Below are 15,720 nucleotides of genomic sequence, written 5' to 3' on the forward strand. Positions count from 1 at the left end.
CCTTCTGCTGGTGTTGTACACCACCTCAATCTCATTACTTAATGATAATAAAGATGGAAAGAGCAAAATTGGCCTCCATCATTCACCAGGGGCACAGGTTCTGCTGCCTCGGAAGTGCCTGTGATTTCCAGGGGGGTTTCTGAGCTCCTATCTCCATTGTTACAGCAAATTGTTTTCTTATCTCTGCCTGTGAGTGGGGGGCTGGCACCTGAAGAAGGTGATATGTCCAAATACAAGTGTTGGCTTTTCCCCCTTGCCTCTCTAGGAAGGAGAAGCTGCACACTGTTAAATTCATAATGCTCTGCTTTTCTACATTAGTTACCGTGCAACACACTCACGAAATTGAGGGTGAAAAACATATTTTCCCACATCTGGAGTACTGCAGAAAGCATTTAATAGATTTGCACATAGGGTGCATTCGTGGAGATGCTGTGAAAAAGGAGGAGGGAGGGAAAAGTTTATTCGTTATCAGCTGATGAATAATTAATTTACAAACATTGTCTTGTTAAATATAAATTAAATCCTCATTTGACACACTTTATAATTTAGAAGTATAAGCCCAGCATGAATGAAGAGAACCCCCCACTGACTCCTTTCATGTAAATCCCGAGGAGGCAGGGAGAGAGGCTTGGCTTTCAAAGTTAAAGCTGACAAGGGCTGGTGCTTGGGAAGGGGATGATGTGACAGAGAGAGCTTGGGGACCTGGGGCACTTCATCCCGGCTCATGGGGAGATGGCTGAGCGGGCCAGGAAGGCACTGGGTGTTTGCAGAGCCCCTCTCCGAGGATTGCTGCTCCCCTCGGAGCTGCGGATCGCAATCCCTGCCTGATCAGAGAAAGCAGCGAGGCAGCAGCTGCTCGGGAAGGGCTGAGCTCCCCCAGAGACCCCCGAGAGGGGAGCAGGGCTCTACAGGAGCTAAGCCAGCCTTGCAGAGAGCCCTGGAGCAGCTGGAGGCTGGGGAAGCTGAGCCACATCCCAAAAAGTGCTCTGTTAAAGCAGCCCCACTGTCCCGCTGCAAGGCTTGGGTTAATTCCTTCCTTTCTCCCTAAAAGACAGGGAAACCAAGACCAGTAATAATTGTATGGCTCTGAGGAACACTTAAGTCTTGATTATACTTAGCTTTGGCTGCTTTGGAATAAGTAGGAAGGAAATGAATTGAAAATGGCACGCTGTTTAAAATGCTCCACTGTGTTGCTCTGGAGCACAAGATAAGCCTATAGGTAAAGGAAATTTGCTACCTCCCCCCTCCTTCCCTGATAATAATAGGTTCCAGCGGTTGCACAGCACTTCTCAACTGAAAGGACTTAAAAATCCTTCACAAATCATCTGTCTGGGAGGCAATAGCCCAGATGCACCCACTTTAGGGTGGATTGCAGTGCCTAAAGCACACTGCAGTGCTGTGCCAAGGGTTGGCCGTCAGCATGAACCTGCTGGGCTTCTGCAGGACACACTCATGGGCTAGCCTGGTCCCTGAAAACAACGTGGATCACAGAAATTTAAAGTGTTGGGAGGTGGTGTTGTTCTCTAACAGCCCCAGTGCTTTTTCTGGCTGCTGTGTTCAGTGCCTGAGTGATGGCTCGGAGCTGTGCCGCATTTATTGTGTCTTCACAAACCCTCCTGTGCTTGGAGAGGGCTCACATCTCCTGGTTCCTTGATGTTCAGGAGCAGGCACTGTCCCTCATGCTGGTGTTCACACAGCACTGAGGTCAGGTACAGAAGGGCAGCAGCTCTCCTCATGAAAAGTTTGTCTTTCCCTACAAACCCCCCTCAGGCCACTGAGAAATGACACCAACCACGTGTGACTTGTGTGGGACAATGTGGGACAAACCACGGGCTGCAGCTAAAGGTCTAATGAAATAAATAAGCTGCTCCCACCCTAAACATATCCCAAGAGCTTCCAGAATTGTCAAAGTTTGCTTCCAAAACGGAAAAGAGCTGATTTATTCACTATGAATAATTCAGCCAGCTCCTTTTATTATCCAGAACATACACTAATCCCCTCCAGATATTTTCTGTGTGACATCCATGTTGGTATTTTATTTACAGGCTGTGCAGAAAACTCAAGGAGTCTGTTATCAGTGAAAAGCTGGAGGTTTGCATCTGAAATTTGGAGCTAAATAAAACCTGAAAATCTGGACAGTGGCCTCCTGGGGGCAGGGAAAGAGCTTTTCCTCTTTTCCTCGGAGACATTTCTGGAGAGCAAAGCCCTAAAGTTAATTAACATCTGTGCTCGCAGCCTGGTGCTAAATGGGGAATGTGGCTGTACTTAAAGGTTTCTTAAACTGCAGCATCAGTGCTGGCACACAGGTGCCTCCCGCAGCCACAGGCGGGGCAGCCTCTGGCCCTGGGGCAGCGCGGGATAAATCAACATCCATAATGAAGTAATCGGCTCTTGTAAATTCCTTCACGGATCCCATTTCCGCCCTTCTGCTGGCAGCAATGACTCAATCCCTCATTCATTCCTTGCCAGCCTCGGGAGAAAACTCGCATCTCTTCAGCTGGGCTGAATGCAGTAGAAGGGATGTGCTGGCCCTGAACCTTTGCAGGCAGCCTGGGAAGGATGCACCAGTGGCACCCGAGGAGCTGCTGTGCTCTCTGTGCCTGACCCCAGAGCATAATGGCTATGGGGTCAGAGAATTCCTGCAGGATTTGGCCCATACCCTCCCATTTCCCACACCACTCAGGATTTTCCATGCCTGGGTCTACTCCTGGGTCAGGGGTCTCATCAGCCCCTCTAGAAATCTCAGCCTTCATTCTAGAGAAGCTGCAGCCTGTATAGGGGAAGCTCACCAGATTAAATACCAGAAAGATGGTCTCTTTAACATCCAGGGGAAACTGAACATTCTCCAGTAGTGATGCAACAGATTCAGAGGCGAAGAAGGACAGCAAAGGCTGAAAAGCCTCCTCACCCTTACCCACAGGAAACCTTTCCTACAGTCTGGGGTCACAGGAGCTGCACCCAGTCTCCCTTTCCAGATGTTTCTGCCAGCAATGGGGCTTCCTGCTTGGTAAAGAGCCACACGGCCACTTCTCAGTGACCAGGGCAGTGTCCTTGCTGGGGTCTGTCCTGCTGCTGGCTCTCAGCTTGGCAGGCCATTCAAAGAGGCTCTGCTGTGATGCAGAGGCTGCATTGCTGCAGGGTGGGCACAGAGCTGTGCCCACTGCACTGCAGGGGATGCAAAGCACTGGTTCCACCTCAGCCACCCAAAGGAGCTGCCCTGCAGATCCCCAGGCTGTGCTCGTGGACGGGGCAGGAGGCTGTGTGTGATCCAGCTACTGATCTGTGCTCTGACCCTCATTAAATTGATTCTTCCAAGTCAAAGGGAGAGCTCTGCTGTGTCAAATTTGACAGATATATGGACTGTGAGCTGTACCAATAGTTGTCACTCGCTGGGCTGAATGATTTTTAGGCAGAGTTGATTTATCTGAACTGAAGGCCTTAGATGTCTCTGCAGGAGAGGATGGGATATTTCAGGTGTGTGAGAATCAAGCCCAGAGCTGGTCAGAGGCCAGGGTTTGAGGCCAAGGTTTCTGGTCTAGGGCAAACAGCAGCATCATAGGAGAGATAGGCTCATTCTCCCCTCCCACTTGGGACAAATAGCCAGAATTCTTCAGCATTTCCAAGGAGAAATGGGTTCAGGGACAATCAAAACATTTACATTTGGTTTCATCAGATTGTTTTGATTTGCTCTTCATATGGTGATAAATTCTGTCCTGCATAAGTAAAGCAAGAAAATGAGTATTTGGAAATAAACGTCAAAGTGAAGTGCATCAACTAGATAAGGGTAAAACGAAATATTTTGTTAGCTTGCTGAAGAAAAAGAAGTTTTTGAATGAAATTATAAGGTTGAGGTAATTCATTTTAGGGTTTGACAATTTTAATTTATTTTGAGCAAAACACCTTTTTTTTTTCCAGTAGAAATCAGTTCTATTTATTTCCATGCATTCCCAGATGAAGCCATCCTACCATTTTCCTTAAAAGGCTGTTGTGAAATCTGCCTGCTATAAATGTGTCACAAAATGGAGACCATTTCTCAGAATTCAGTGGTTGTGGGTGACCACAATCAATATGCTTCAAGGACCTCTTCATGCCTCGGTGCTAAAAGCAGAATATTCTGATTATTGCATCCCATCTCCATGCACAGGAAAGGTTTAATTGCCCGTGGTACAAATTGGAAGTGAGAAGCCAGCGTGAGCCTTCCTGGGGCTTTGCTGCTCCTCACATCTTTTCAAATTGCCTTGGTGTCTCTGTGGCTCCAGCTTGGTGAGATTTGGTCAGTGGCTGGGCAGGTGGACACTGCAGCCATGTCACACCAGCACTGCCCCACCAACTCCCAGTCTGCAGCTTTGCAGGGATCCTGCTGGCTGCCTGGGGCACTGTGGGTGGGGGAATAAAGGGGCATGATGGCTGGAGACCCTGGCATAAGCTTTGTGTGTCCATCTCCGCTCCAGAGAACTCCGTGGTGAGGATTTGTGTGTTTGTTCCCCGACCTGCAGCTGGAATTTGTGTGTTTGTTCCCTGACCAGGAATGGCTCCAGCCATCTGATCAGCTTTGTTCAACAGGGGAATTGCAGGTGGTGCTAAAGGCTCCCCCCTAAAGGCAGATGCCCGTGGGAGGTGTGAACCAAAACACTCGGGAGTGTGGGCAGGGGAACACCTTGTCTCCATGTGGCTGGGGAGCAGGGGAGGTCACAGTGGGGATTCTCCAAATGCTGGGAGCTTTGTTTCTGACAGTTCCCCTCAATCAGCTTCTCTCTCCCTCCAAATTTGCCACCTGTGCTGCCTCCCACAGCAGAGTGTGGCCTTTAGTCTGTCGTTCTCCTCCACAGTCACCCAGAGCCACCTCAGCAGTGTTGTAAAGGCAAGGAGAGGAAGCAGAGCAGCAGGGTAGAGGAGTGGGAAAAGCTTCAGGGAGTTGGGTTGGTTGTTCCTACAGCCATAGGGGTGAAGTTAAGATGATAACTGGGTGATCTTCATTTGGTTCTTGGAAAGAAAAGCTGTGGGCAGAGAAACCTGTGACATTCAGGATGAGCCATTTCCCTCCATGGGCTGGCATGTCCAGGGACTGCAGCCTTAGTCTTGCACATGACTCTGTACCTTGTGAGGAGGCACAATGGACCCTGGTTCCTCTCTCTGGATCAGCAAGATGAAAATACATCTCTATTTCTGCTCTCACAGAAAGCCAAAGCCAAGTCCAGGTGCTGGAATTTGGTAAGGAGCAGTTAAAGATGTGCTGTCCACCTCCCAGGAACTTTGGACTAACCCAAAGATCCCACATTGTTTGGTTTCTTTCTGTGTGTGATTCTGGGATATACAAGATCTGCCAGAGTATTTCTTACACCACTGAATAGAAAACAGAGCCTTTATCTTTTTCACCACTTCCCAAAGATGTTCTGAAGTCATTGAGGGGAGCTGGGGAAGGTCAAGTGGTTGAGTCTCAAAGGAGGCATCTACAGCAGGCAGAGACTGTACAAAACAGTTGGGAGAAGGAAAAATAAAGTCTGGGAATATCAATCCCTCATTTCTGAGGAGAGTGGTTTGCACCCACCAGGTGCCATGGGAAGTGAGCAGCCCTCAGGAGCAGAGCTCAGCAGGTCCTGCTGGCCCAGGGCTGGTGACCTGAGTGCCAGATGGCCTCCCCACTTGGCCTGAAGTGTGGATTTGTGCCCGGAGAGGGGAATCAGCTGCCCTGGTAACCCTTCTGCAACTGCTCTCCTGCTGCTTCGCCATCCCAGTGCCCAACAGGGGAGGCAGAGAGAAATTGTTCTTTTTTTGTAACCTGATTAGTTTCTCCCAGCTGCTTTCCACAGCCTGGTGCTCCCTTCAAATCTCATTAGGGCTGGGCTGTGATTGTGTGGTGGCTTGAAAAGAACTGCAGAAGGAAAAACAAAATGAGGCAGAGAGAAGGAATATCAAGGAACTGGCAGGGCAGGAAGAGAGAGGTGGTAAGCACAGCAAGGGAGCATGAGAGACAACATGAAACAGATTTCCTTGAAAGAGTTGGTGAAGCAGAGCACTGTTCCCATCTCCTCCTTCACCCGGGGCCAGGAGAGAACAGGGTCAGCAGTGAGGATCTCTGCAGAGGGCACAAACTGCTCCCCTTTTGTGAAAACAGAACTTTCTCAGATGTTTTGAATGTCCTTTTTTTACCTTGAGGGTGACAATCAGACAGGGATTTATACAGGTGGTTTTTCTCCTGGCCAGTGCAGGCATTTCCATAGTCTGGGTGGCATCCCAGGGACTTGGGTGCACTGTCCTTTCTCAGCCCAGGTCTGGGCTCTGCTGGATCCTCTCAATGTGCTGCCAGCAGAGGTGGTTTGCCAGAGCTCAGTGTGTTGGGGAAGATGGAACAGGAAAGCCTTATAAATGTGATTGCCTGGCAAAAGATTTTGAGAATATGGAAACTATGAGTGAGATTGAAATGAAAGCAAGCTTTGAGATACCTCAGTTACTGAACAACTGGAAAACAATGGTGTGGCCAGCTGAAGGTGATCCCCTTTTGATGGAACAACACCCTCTGCTTGCAGACAGGCCCAAGGGTCAGAGCAGACCCTGCCAGCTTGGCAGAAGGGACCCAAAGAGGAGTTTTTAGGGTTTAAAATGTAACACAGGATGGGAATGTAATGATTCTTATAGGCTGTATGTAAATGCTATAGGATTGTATATTGTACTAGATTGGTTAGTGAGAATCAGAATATTCAACACAGAAGATTTATTGTATTGTAACGAGAACTTTGCACTCTTACTTCTTGTCTCTTAGCTCTTGGCTTTTACTCTCTTACCCCTTTTAGCTCTTACCTTTTACTCTCTTCCCCTCTCATCCTCTCTCCCCCTCTCTCCCCTCAGTCCTGCTCTGAGCTGTGCCTGGCAGCTCCCAGCAGGGCCCTGCCCCCAGGCCCTTTGCAATGAACCCCAAGTTCCAGACCTGGCTTCAGAGATCTCTCGTCTCCACCTGTCCCGACCGTGCTACCCCCGTCAATCCTACGTCGGTGTTTGTTGGGAGTGAGTGTTTCTCACAGAGCAGGGCTGCAGCAGCTGCTCCCCAGTCCTGGGCAGTTCTGCACTGCTCATCCCAGGGTTTCATTTTAGTCACAGTGGGTGGCACGGGAATGGGAAATACAATTAAAGAAATTCCAGCTTCTCATCTGAATCTTGTCAAGCTGTTCTGGGGGAGCAGTCCCGGGGAGTTAATTGTATGCAGTGAGAAGGTTTGTGCTCCAGCCCTTCCCAAGGAAATTTCCTTTTGTCTCCTCAAACACCCCGTGAGCCAGAAGGACAGATGAACAACAGCACCTGCCCAAAGTGTAAAATATCTCCTCCAATTATCCTATGTTATCTCTGCTGCTCTGCCCTCACATCTTCCATCCTCACCTCTTCTCTTTCCCCACCTGCTTTCTTCTTCTGCACAAAGTTCCTTTGACATTGTAGGGAGCAGTTAAGCATTTAGCAGTGAGGTGTGACATGAAGACAAGACTTTGGACAAACCTAGCTTTGCCTTGCCCAGGTATTTTGCAGAGATTGTGGAAAACTGGGCTGCATCTTATCTGCATCAGAATTTCATGTGACTTTGCACCCAGAGCAGGTCCTCTCCTGAGAGTGGAGGAAAAAAAAATCAAGATAAAAGGAGGTGGCTCCTTCCCTGAGATGCTTTGCATAATATTTCAGTGTTCAGTACCTTCCCCTTTAATCAATTCTGCCCCATCTGAGCATCCTGTGTCCACACCTCTGCCTTTTCAGTGATAACCTCATCAGGGACAGTGCAGACAGACTTGTGCTTCTGCAGAGCAGAGTCTGGCTGATGTCATGTCTGGCCTCAAGGACTTTCCTCAGTCCTCTGGGTGATGGCTGCTAACAGATGCTAAAACACACACGTGCAGGTCTTGTGCCCCTGGGGCTCACAGGGAGAGCCCAAGGAAAGAGGAATGGGCACCCTGGGGTGAGATAACATCACTGCAGGGCAGGAGGGGAACATCTCTGAAGGAAGGATTTGGGGTGGTTGGCTGTCAGGAGTGTAAAACCTGCCTTTTAGATGTCCCCCCCTGCACATCCACGGCAGCAGGAAGGAGCAGAGTTGCAGGGAGCAGGCAGATGGGGCTCTCAGAAGGCAGCACAGGTTTGAAAGCCCTGTCCAGTTCCCATCTGCCAGCTCTAGGGGTGAGCAAGCCGTGACTGGGGGAGTTTGCAACTGACAGAGCAGCATTTATAGCATGACTTGTTTGACAGCTCCTGGCACGAGCACAGGACATGGAGATGGTTTTTAATAGCATGTTTGTATTAAAAAAAGAACTCTCTTTCAACTGAGATTCCCTGGACAGAGGCAAAAGACATTCAGGCAAGGACAGCACTGCTGGTGCTGCTGCAGAAGTGAAACAGATGGGAAGTTCAGTGTGTCACCTTGAAAGCACAGATCACCACAGCTCTGCTCCTGCTGTCCTTGAGAGCTCCCCCAGCCACTCCAGCACCATGTCCAGAAATCTCTCTGGGGTCTGATTTCAAGGGAAGAGGATCTTGGAGGTGGAATTAAACTTATATTCTCATTCTTTTGGTCGTTGTGTTGGAGAGACAGATCTCATCGAGAGCAGGGCCATGGAGGTGGCCACAAGTGAGGTGTCCCACACTACTAATGGCAGAGCTGGGAGGAGCCTGGCACTGCCCAGGCAGTCCCTGAAGTGGTCAGTGTTGGGCACAGCATGTGCTTTTGGTGCCTGTTCCTTCTGCTGGCTGCCCACACATGTCATGCCCAGCAGCACATCCCTGCCCACCAGCTGGAGGGACAAGAAGTGGTGCATTCAAATATCAAGATTATTCTAAAATACAGTGTCTTGGTTTGGAAAGACAGGAGTCTGCTAAGGAAGGCAGGAGCCTCCCCTGAAATGGAGAATGTAAACCCTCCCCACCCCTCTGAATTGCTGTAAATTTTAAATTAAGGGGCTCTCAGGGAAAAAAATACGGGAGCAGGAAATAACAGTTCTTTAATAGGGAAGAAAAAAAAATAAAAGGATAAAATAAACAATGCAGGACACTAGAACAACACTGACAGAGTCAGAACCCAGCCTGACACCCTGTGGGTCAGGGTGCTGGCAGCAGTGCCATTGGAATTGTGGCTCAGCCCTCCTGCAGTGCCAGGGGTGGCTCTGCTGGAGCAGGGATCCTGTAGAGAAGGATGGATTCTTCCTCTGAAGATCCAGGGGAAGGAGAGGCAGCTGCTGTTCCTCTGGGGAATCCAGTGCAGAAGCTGTGCTGGTGTTCCAGAATCTCCAGATTATATCCAGGTAGGAATGCTTGGCTCCTCCCCCTGGGCTCACATCTCCCAATGGGATGCTGTAGCTCTTATCAGCCATGCAGGGACATTCCATAGCTGTTATCAGCAGGTGTCCCCTCCCGAGGGAGGAGTGATTGTGGTCACTCAGAGAGAGATAAGGCAAACTGCCCACTTGACAAAAGATAATCTGCCATACAGATGGTAATTGAAAACTCCTTGCATTGCAATCTTCAACATACAGTTCTCTTATTTAGGTTGTTTATTTAGTCTTGAAGGCATCTCCAGACTTTTTACTATTGTAGAATGTGTTCCCTGGGATGTGGAGACACATGTGTGGTGCAAGCCAGGATTTGTCTGAGATGTTTGCAGGCTGGAAAAGTGTTTGGGTTGTCCTGGAGAGGAAAATGCTCACCTGGGCAGGGCTGTGGGGGTGTGGACAGAGTGAGCACAGAGTGTCCTACCAGCCCTTGAAAGAAACCACCCCATTCCTGGGTGTCCTCTAAGAAAGAACTTCTGAGAATTCCCTGAATTGCAGCATCCCTGAGATGCCTGTGACATTTGCTTTGCTTGGCTGTGTGATTGGCAGCATGGCCACATCACACCCACGTCAGAGCACCAGAAATGCTGTCCCTGCTTTATTGGACTGCAGCAAGGGATTTGCTTGGAGGTGAAGAGGGAAGGGAGCTCTGTGAGTAAAAACAAATATCAGAACAATGAAAGCTAGAAAGTGATTGTCTAGGAGATTAATCTCTCAGCCCCACTGTTATTTAGGGTTTTTCACAGAGTATTCTGAGTTGGAAGAGACTAAACTATCTCTCCAGCAGAGGAAAATTGAGGAAGGTGTTTCCAGGTCTCTGAGCCCTCTGTTCAGAGCTTTTCTTGTTGCTGTTGAATACAAGTGAAGTTGCAAAAACCACATTTAAATGCTTCATTTTATCCTAATTTAGGAGGCCATCTATGACATGTTCGTCTCATGGCTTTCCTCCTCTCTTTGGCACTTGACAGAAAGCTGAGTTCTTAACACAGAAAAAAAAAAAGCTCTTAAATGGAACAGAGGAACCACAGGGTCCCAGCCCCTCTGGTTCCCACTAATTGCACTCTTGAGAGGGGTCAGCTGAACTGAGCACACAAACTTGATAAAAGCCATTTGGAAAGGGTGCTTTGGCAGAGCCCAGCTGTGTTTGTTTGGTGTGTAAGGTAACCTGAAAACACACACTGTTCACTTCAAATCTTGTGATGCAAACCCTGTGAGTTTAAGCTGTTCTGAAACTCAGCAGCCCCAAATTACATTTGCTCTGAACCCAGGGTGGAACTTGGTCCAGAGCAGAGTTCCTAAAGCCAGATCTGCCTGGGAATGTGGGCTGATTCCCCATCTCTGAGGGTAGAGGAGCAGAGATAACCCAGGGAGCAGAGATAACCCAAGGAGCTGCCCTCAGGGTAGCATAGCACACCAGGCCAGCTCCCAGCTCCTCTGTGCTGGGGACAGGCTGATTTCTGAACAGGTCTCTTTTCTTTTGGATTGAAAATGTTTGGAGTTTTCTTAGAAATTACTTTTCACACAGCAAAATCATAGCTTTTGAAAACTGAAAGGCTTTGAGAACACAATAAAATCTTTTTGTTGTTATTTTTTCTTCCAATATGAAACACCCCCATCAGCTCCCCATCCTTTTATTTCTCACAAATGTTCTTTTACCGAACACCATTCTTTCCATTGAATGTTTGCAGGTCATGCCATTCTCTGGAACTGTGTTTCCACCAGCATCTGTGCTGCCCACATGAGGACAACCAGGGCTGCTCAGGGGTGTGCAGCAGTGACAGGTGATGACAGTGCCCAAGGGCCAGCAAGGCTGGGCTGGAGCACACTCAGCCAGCAGAGGACACGCTGCAGGGCATCCCTTAGCACAGGATAAACTCATGTGACAGCATTTAGGGCAGGCAGCCCTCTGGGTTTGCCTCATGGGGAGTTGGATTTGTTATTCCATGACTGAAATTGGATGGAATATTGCATGCGTGCCAACATGTATGTGCTACCCCACGTGTGTGATCCAAATGGTGTGGCCAAAGTGTTAAAGCAATTCCTCCTTCCTTCGTTAGCTCCTTCTGTTAAAACCACTAAAAATGCCTGTGCCTTCACAGAGGAGTTAACAACCTCCATGTGCTGCACAGCAGATGGTGCAGTAATGGTGGGGGCGTATTTTACAATAACCCTTTTCCACATGGGGAAATCGAGGCATTGAGAAGTCTCTTTCTGATGGCTGAGTGTCAGGGGCAGAGAAAACCTACAGGGGTGCAGGAGATGGAGAAACAGTGCCCTGAGTTTTATGGGCTGAGCTCATCCTGCCAAACTCCAGCCACTCAGCTTTGGTCTTTGACTCTCCCAAGGTCAGGAAGAGTTTATTCTTAATATATTATTAAGAGGTATTTCCATAACACAACCTGGACTGCTTCACGTTGAGATCCCCCACCAGCAGTCCCTAAAAGCTGTAGGAACTCCATGGTCAAGCACCTCCTGTTTTAATCACCTTGGCAGATGCCTGCAGCTAAGTGGGATCTCAATAACACCCAGAGAGGGGTCTGAGCACCATCCCACAGCTGATCAGTGCAAAACCCCAGCCATGCAAGGCTCCTCAGCATCACTGAGGGTTCCTGGTGGGAATGGGTGCTGAATTCTTCAGGAGCTGTTGTGGTTTAGCCCCAGTGGGGCCACACAATGCTCACTCACACAGCAGCACGGGGGAGGAAGCTGGAAGGGTAAAAGTCCTCCCAAAGGCCACAGCACTTTTGTATATATCTTGCCTCAGATAATTCTGAAAGAAAATACATTTGTAAATGCCAAAAACTCCCAATGGGCTCCCTACAGGGAGGCAAGGGAGCCAGCTCAGCTCCTAAGTTCTGCCTCGTGAGTAGCTGTGCTAATAATAGCCACTGAAATGAGATCAAACCACAGGACAGTGACAATAACAGCTCAGATGCTTTACAAGAGCTGAATGACTTGTGCACCACACCTTTTGCAAAGGCTGGCTATGAATGGCACAGGAGGAGCTCTTTAATGCTGATCCCTCCTGAAAATCTGAGCTTGACAACAAATGCTAAGCCCCTGGGATAGCTGACCCTCCACTCTTGCAGAGTGTTAGCATTGATTATCCCAGACTTGAGTGCTGAACTTTAAGGCAGGACACAACTGAGCAGACAGCCCAGAAGTGAGATGTCACCAGTGACTCCAGTTGGGAGTTAAACACTGATAGTGACATCAAACATTAATTTATCACTGCAGGTTTGGTTGCTTTCTCCTACACTGGAGATATTACTTAGGAGGAGCTATGTAAACTCACATGAACTCAAACAGGGCGTGCAGTAATGGGGGAGAATTTGTCAAATATTGTGCTATTTTGGCCCCAATGCTGCAACAATGCTGCTTTTATTTCACATTTTTCCATGTCTCCACCACCACATACTCTATACCCAAGCAGTACCCGGTGTGATCCTGTGGCCACATTTCTCTTCACAGAGAAAAGCAAGGCTCAACTTCCCAAGGATTTTCTGGGAATCACAGCGAGGAACCTCAGAGAAAGAAAACACAATTCTTATCTCATTTGCTGTGCCTGTGTTTGTGCCAAAGTAGAATGCGATGTGGAGATTGTTTGCCCAAAGTGATGGTGTTTTGTTTCCTTGGCCTGTCAGGCCCAGGTGTGTGTGCAGATTGTGGGTCAGCAGACAGTGACAGGATTCTGGGCAGCTGAGTTGAGTTGAGTGCTTGTGCAGATTCAGTGTAATACAGTGTAATATAGTATAGAATAATACAGTATAATAAAGTAATTAATTAGGCTTCTGATATCTGTGGAGTCAGATGCATCACTCCTCCCCTTGCTGGGGTTGCCCTGCATTTCCTACATGATCCAGCACATTCAGGTGCTGGGATGGGCTCCCCCAGCCCCTGGCTCTGTGCACTTGGCTGTGAGAGCTGCTGCTGTCCTTAACTCTGTGTCTGCTTTGAATGAACTGTGGAGGCAAAGCCACCCCTCTGAACATGCTGCACCTGTCCCCATTCTCCCCCCTTGGGCATCCTTTGGGTCCCTGTCCCCTTTGCTCATCCCTGTGTCTAACCAGGGTGGAGCATCAGCCTGGAGAGCGACTGATGGCAAAATCTCTTCCCTCACCATCTCATTGCTGTAAAAGGGACATGCAGGGCACCCATGACTCCTCTCTGCTCGCTGCCAGGGGAGGAGGATGGAGCGGGGCCCTGGCTGCCCCCCGCAGGACGCGCTGTCCCAGGGAGTGCTGCAGCTATTCCAGCAGCACGGCTGGAGGAGCCGCCTCTGAACCGGCAGCCAGGGGAGGATGTGCTGCAGTCATAAAAATTCCACCGAGAGAAATCAATAGAGGGAGGAGGAGAGTGAGAGGGAGGGATGGCAAAGTCAGACTTTCTTCATCTCTGCACACAAAAGAGAGGGAGGCAGTGGGGGTCGTGCGGGTTCAACAGCAGTGAAAGGGACCAAAAGTCATGTCAGGAGCTCCCAGGAGCAGGTGACTGACTGCAGCATGCACTGGTGGGACTGGATCTGGGTCTGGTTCAGACAGCTGCTGAGTGCCAGACTTGTTCCTGCATGGCATTAATTAGCACCTTCTCAGGCAGGCTGAAAAGGAGTTTAAGGAGCACACTGAGCTGCGGCAGCGAGCAGCAGAGTGGTGGGCTAATGGTGTGGGCTACTGCCAGTCCAATCCAGGCAGGAGCTGCCTCTCACATCTGCCAGTTATCCAAAGCTAGGACACACTCCCTTACCAAAACTGGAGGTCCTTATTATAGTGGAAAATCTCTTTTCAGTGAAAGACTCAGGATTTTTAACTGGTTTCACTCAGAGCTGGGACCATGCAGGCCCAGCTTTCTTTTCTAATCTCCAGCAAGGGGTATCCACCCAAGGACCCAGAGTGCTCTGAGTTTTCAGATAATCCCTTTTCAGTCCTGTAGCAAGGGGTGGATTACCACTAGATTTATTTACATTTTTTTTATTTTTTACATTTTTATAAACTTTTTTTAGCACTACCATTGTTCTCTGTACAAATGAGGAGTGTGGAACAGGGCTGGGCTGTCCCCCAGTAAATAACAGAAAGAGCTGTCTGCTTGCCTTCTCTGCCTAGCTGGGGAGCAGCTTTCCCTACCTGTGATTGAAAGGGGGAGCTGAACTTAAGGTTGGATTCAGCCAATGTCCACACTTCCCCTTCATGCCTGAGCTTAAAAGGAGTATTGAGTTGTCTGCCAAGAGGAAGCCCAAGGTCTTGTTTGTATGGTCCTGGTTTTCCAGGCAAGGGCCAGGCTCAGCCCAGCAGTGAACACAGAGTCTCTGGCTCTTCCTGAGTGTGCCACGGTATAGCAATGCTGTGAGGGCTAATTAATTACTTTATTATACTATACTATTCTATACATCTAAAACTGGATCTGCCAAGCACTCAACCCTGCACACAACTGCTCTGCACTGCCCAGGATCTTGAGAGTGTCAGCTGACAGTCCTGACACACACATACACACACCTGGCCCTGACAGGCCAAGGAAACAAAACACCATCACTGTGGGTAAACAATCTCCACATTGCATTCTACTTTTACACAAACACAGCCACAGCAAATAAGATAAGAATTGTGTTTCCTTTCTCTGAGGTTCAGAGAATGTGAAACCCAGAAATATTCTTGGGAAGAATCGTGCCTTGCTTTTCTCTGTGAAGAGAAATGTGTGGCTACACCATGGATGTCCTGGCTGTGAGCTACTGGTGAGCTTGGAAAGGTGTCAGAGGCCACCAACGCCTGCTCCCAGACTGAGAAAATCAATGTTCAGCCTGCAGACCAGAGGAGCAGGCTCTGCTTGGCCTGAATCCCTCTCAGAGCATCCCATTCTTCCCTGTCATCCCCAGGAATACACCATTGACATCTTCTTTGCCCAGACGTGGTACGACCGGCGCCTGCGGTTCAACAGCACGCTGAAGGCTCTGACACTGAACACCAACATGGTGAGCCGCATCTGGATCCCCGACACCTTCTTCAGGAACTCCAAACGGGCTGATTCCCACTGGATAACCACTCCCAATCAGCTCCTCCGCATCTGGAATGATGGGAAAGTGCTCTACACTCTCAGGTACATCCAGCAGGCTCTGGTCTGATGACAAAGAGATGGTCAAGTGGTTCCCAATCTAAAATCCTTTAAAATGTTGACTTGGTCAGTCCAGCTGTTTTATTCTGTTAATAAACAGAATAAATGTTTGATAGATAAATAAAAAGAGAATTTGGCTCTTTGTTCCCATAACTTCCCACTCTCATAAACGGAGCTGAAAAGTTCACTAAACAGAAGGGCTTTTTGAAGGTGAAATTTACATGTTTTTCCTCACCTTGAAAATATCCAAACATGTATTTCTGGTTTGGAATGTTCCTGCAAACAGACTGATCTTCAGCAAATTAGTTCTCAAGGAAGT

General features: G+C 48.7%; 1 protein-coding gene across 1 annotated transcript in view; it reads left to right on the top strand.

Annotated features, from left to right (window-relative positions):
* The window catches only part of LOC136562752 (gamma-aminobutyric acid receptor subunit gamma-4), a 42,132-nt gene that overhangs the window by 13,016 nt on the left and 13,396 nt on the right, over window positions 1–15,720 (top strand). Inside the window, exon 4 of the mRNA XM_066559750.1 lies at window positions 15,166–15,386. Coding sequence (XP_066415847.1) covers window positions 15,166–15,386 — 221 coding nt within the window. The remainder of the gene's footprint in view (window positions 1–15,165; window positions 15,387–15,720) is intronic.

The sequence above is a fragment of the Molothrus aeneus genome, chromosome 14 (assembly GCF_037042795.1).
Source record: "Molothrus aeneus isolate 106 chromosome 14, BPBGC_Maene_1.0, whole genome shotgun sequence".
NCBI classification, from domain to species: Eukaryota; Metazoa; Chordata; class Aves; order Passeriformes; family Icteridae; genus Molothrus; species Molothrus aeneus.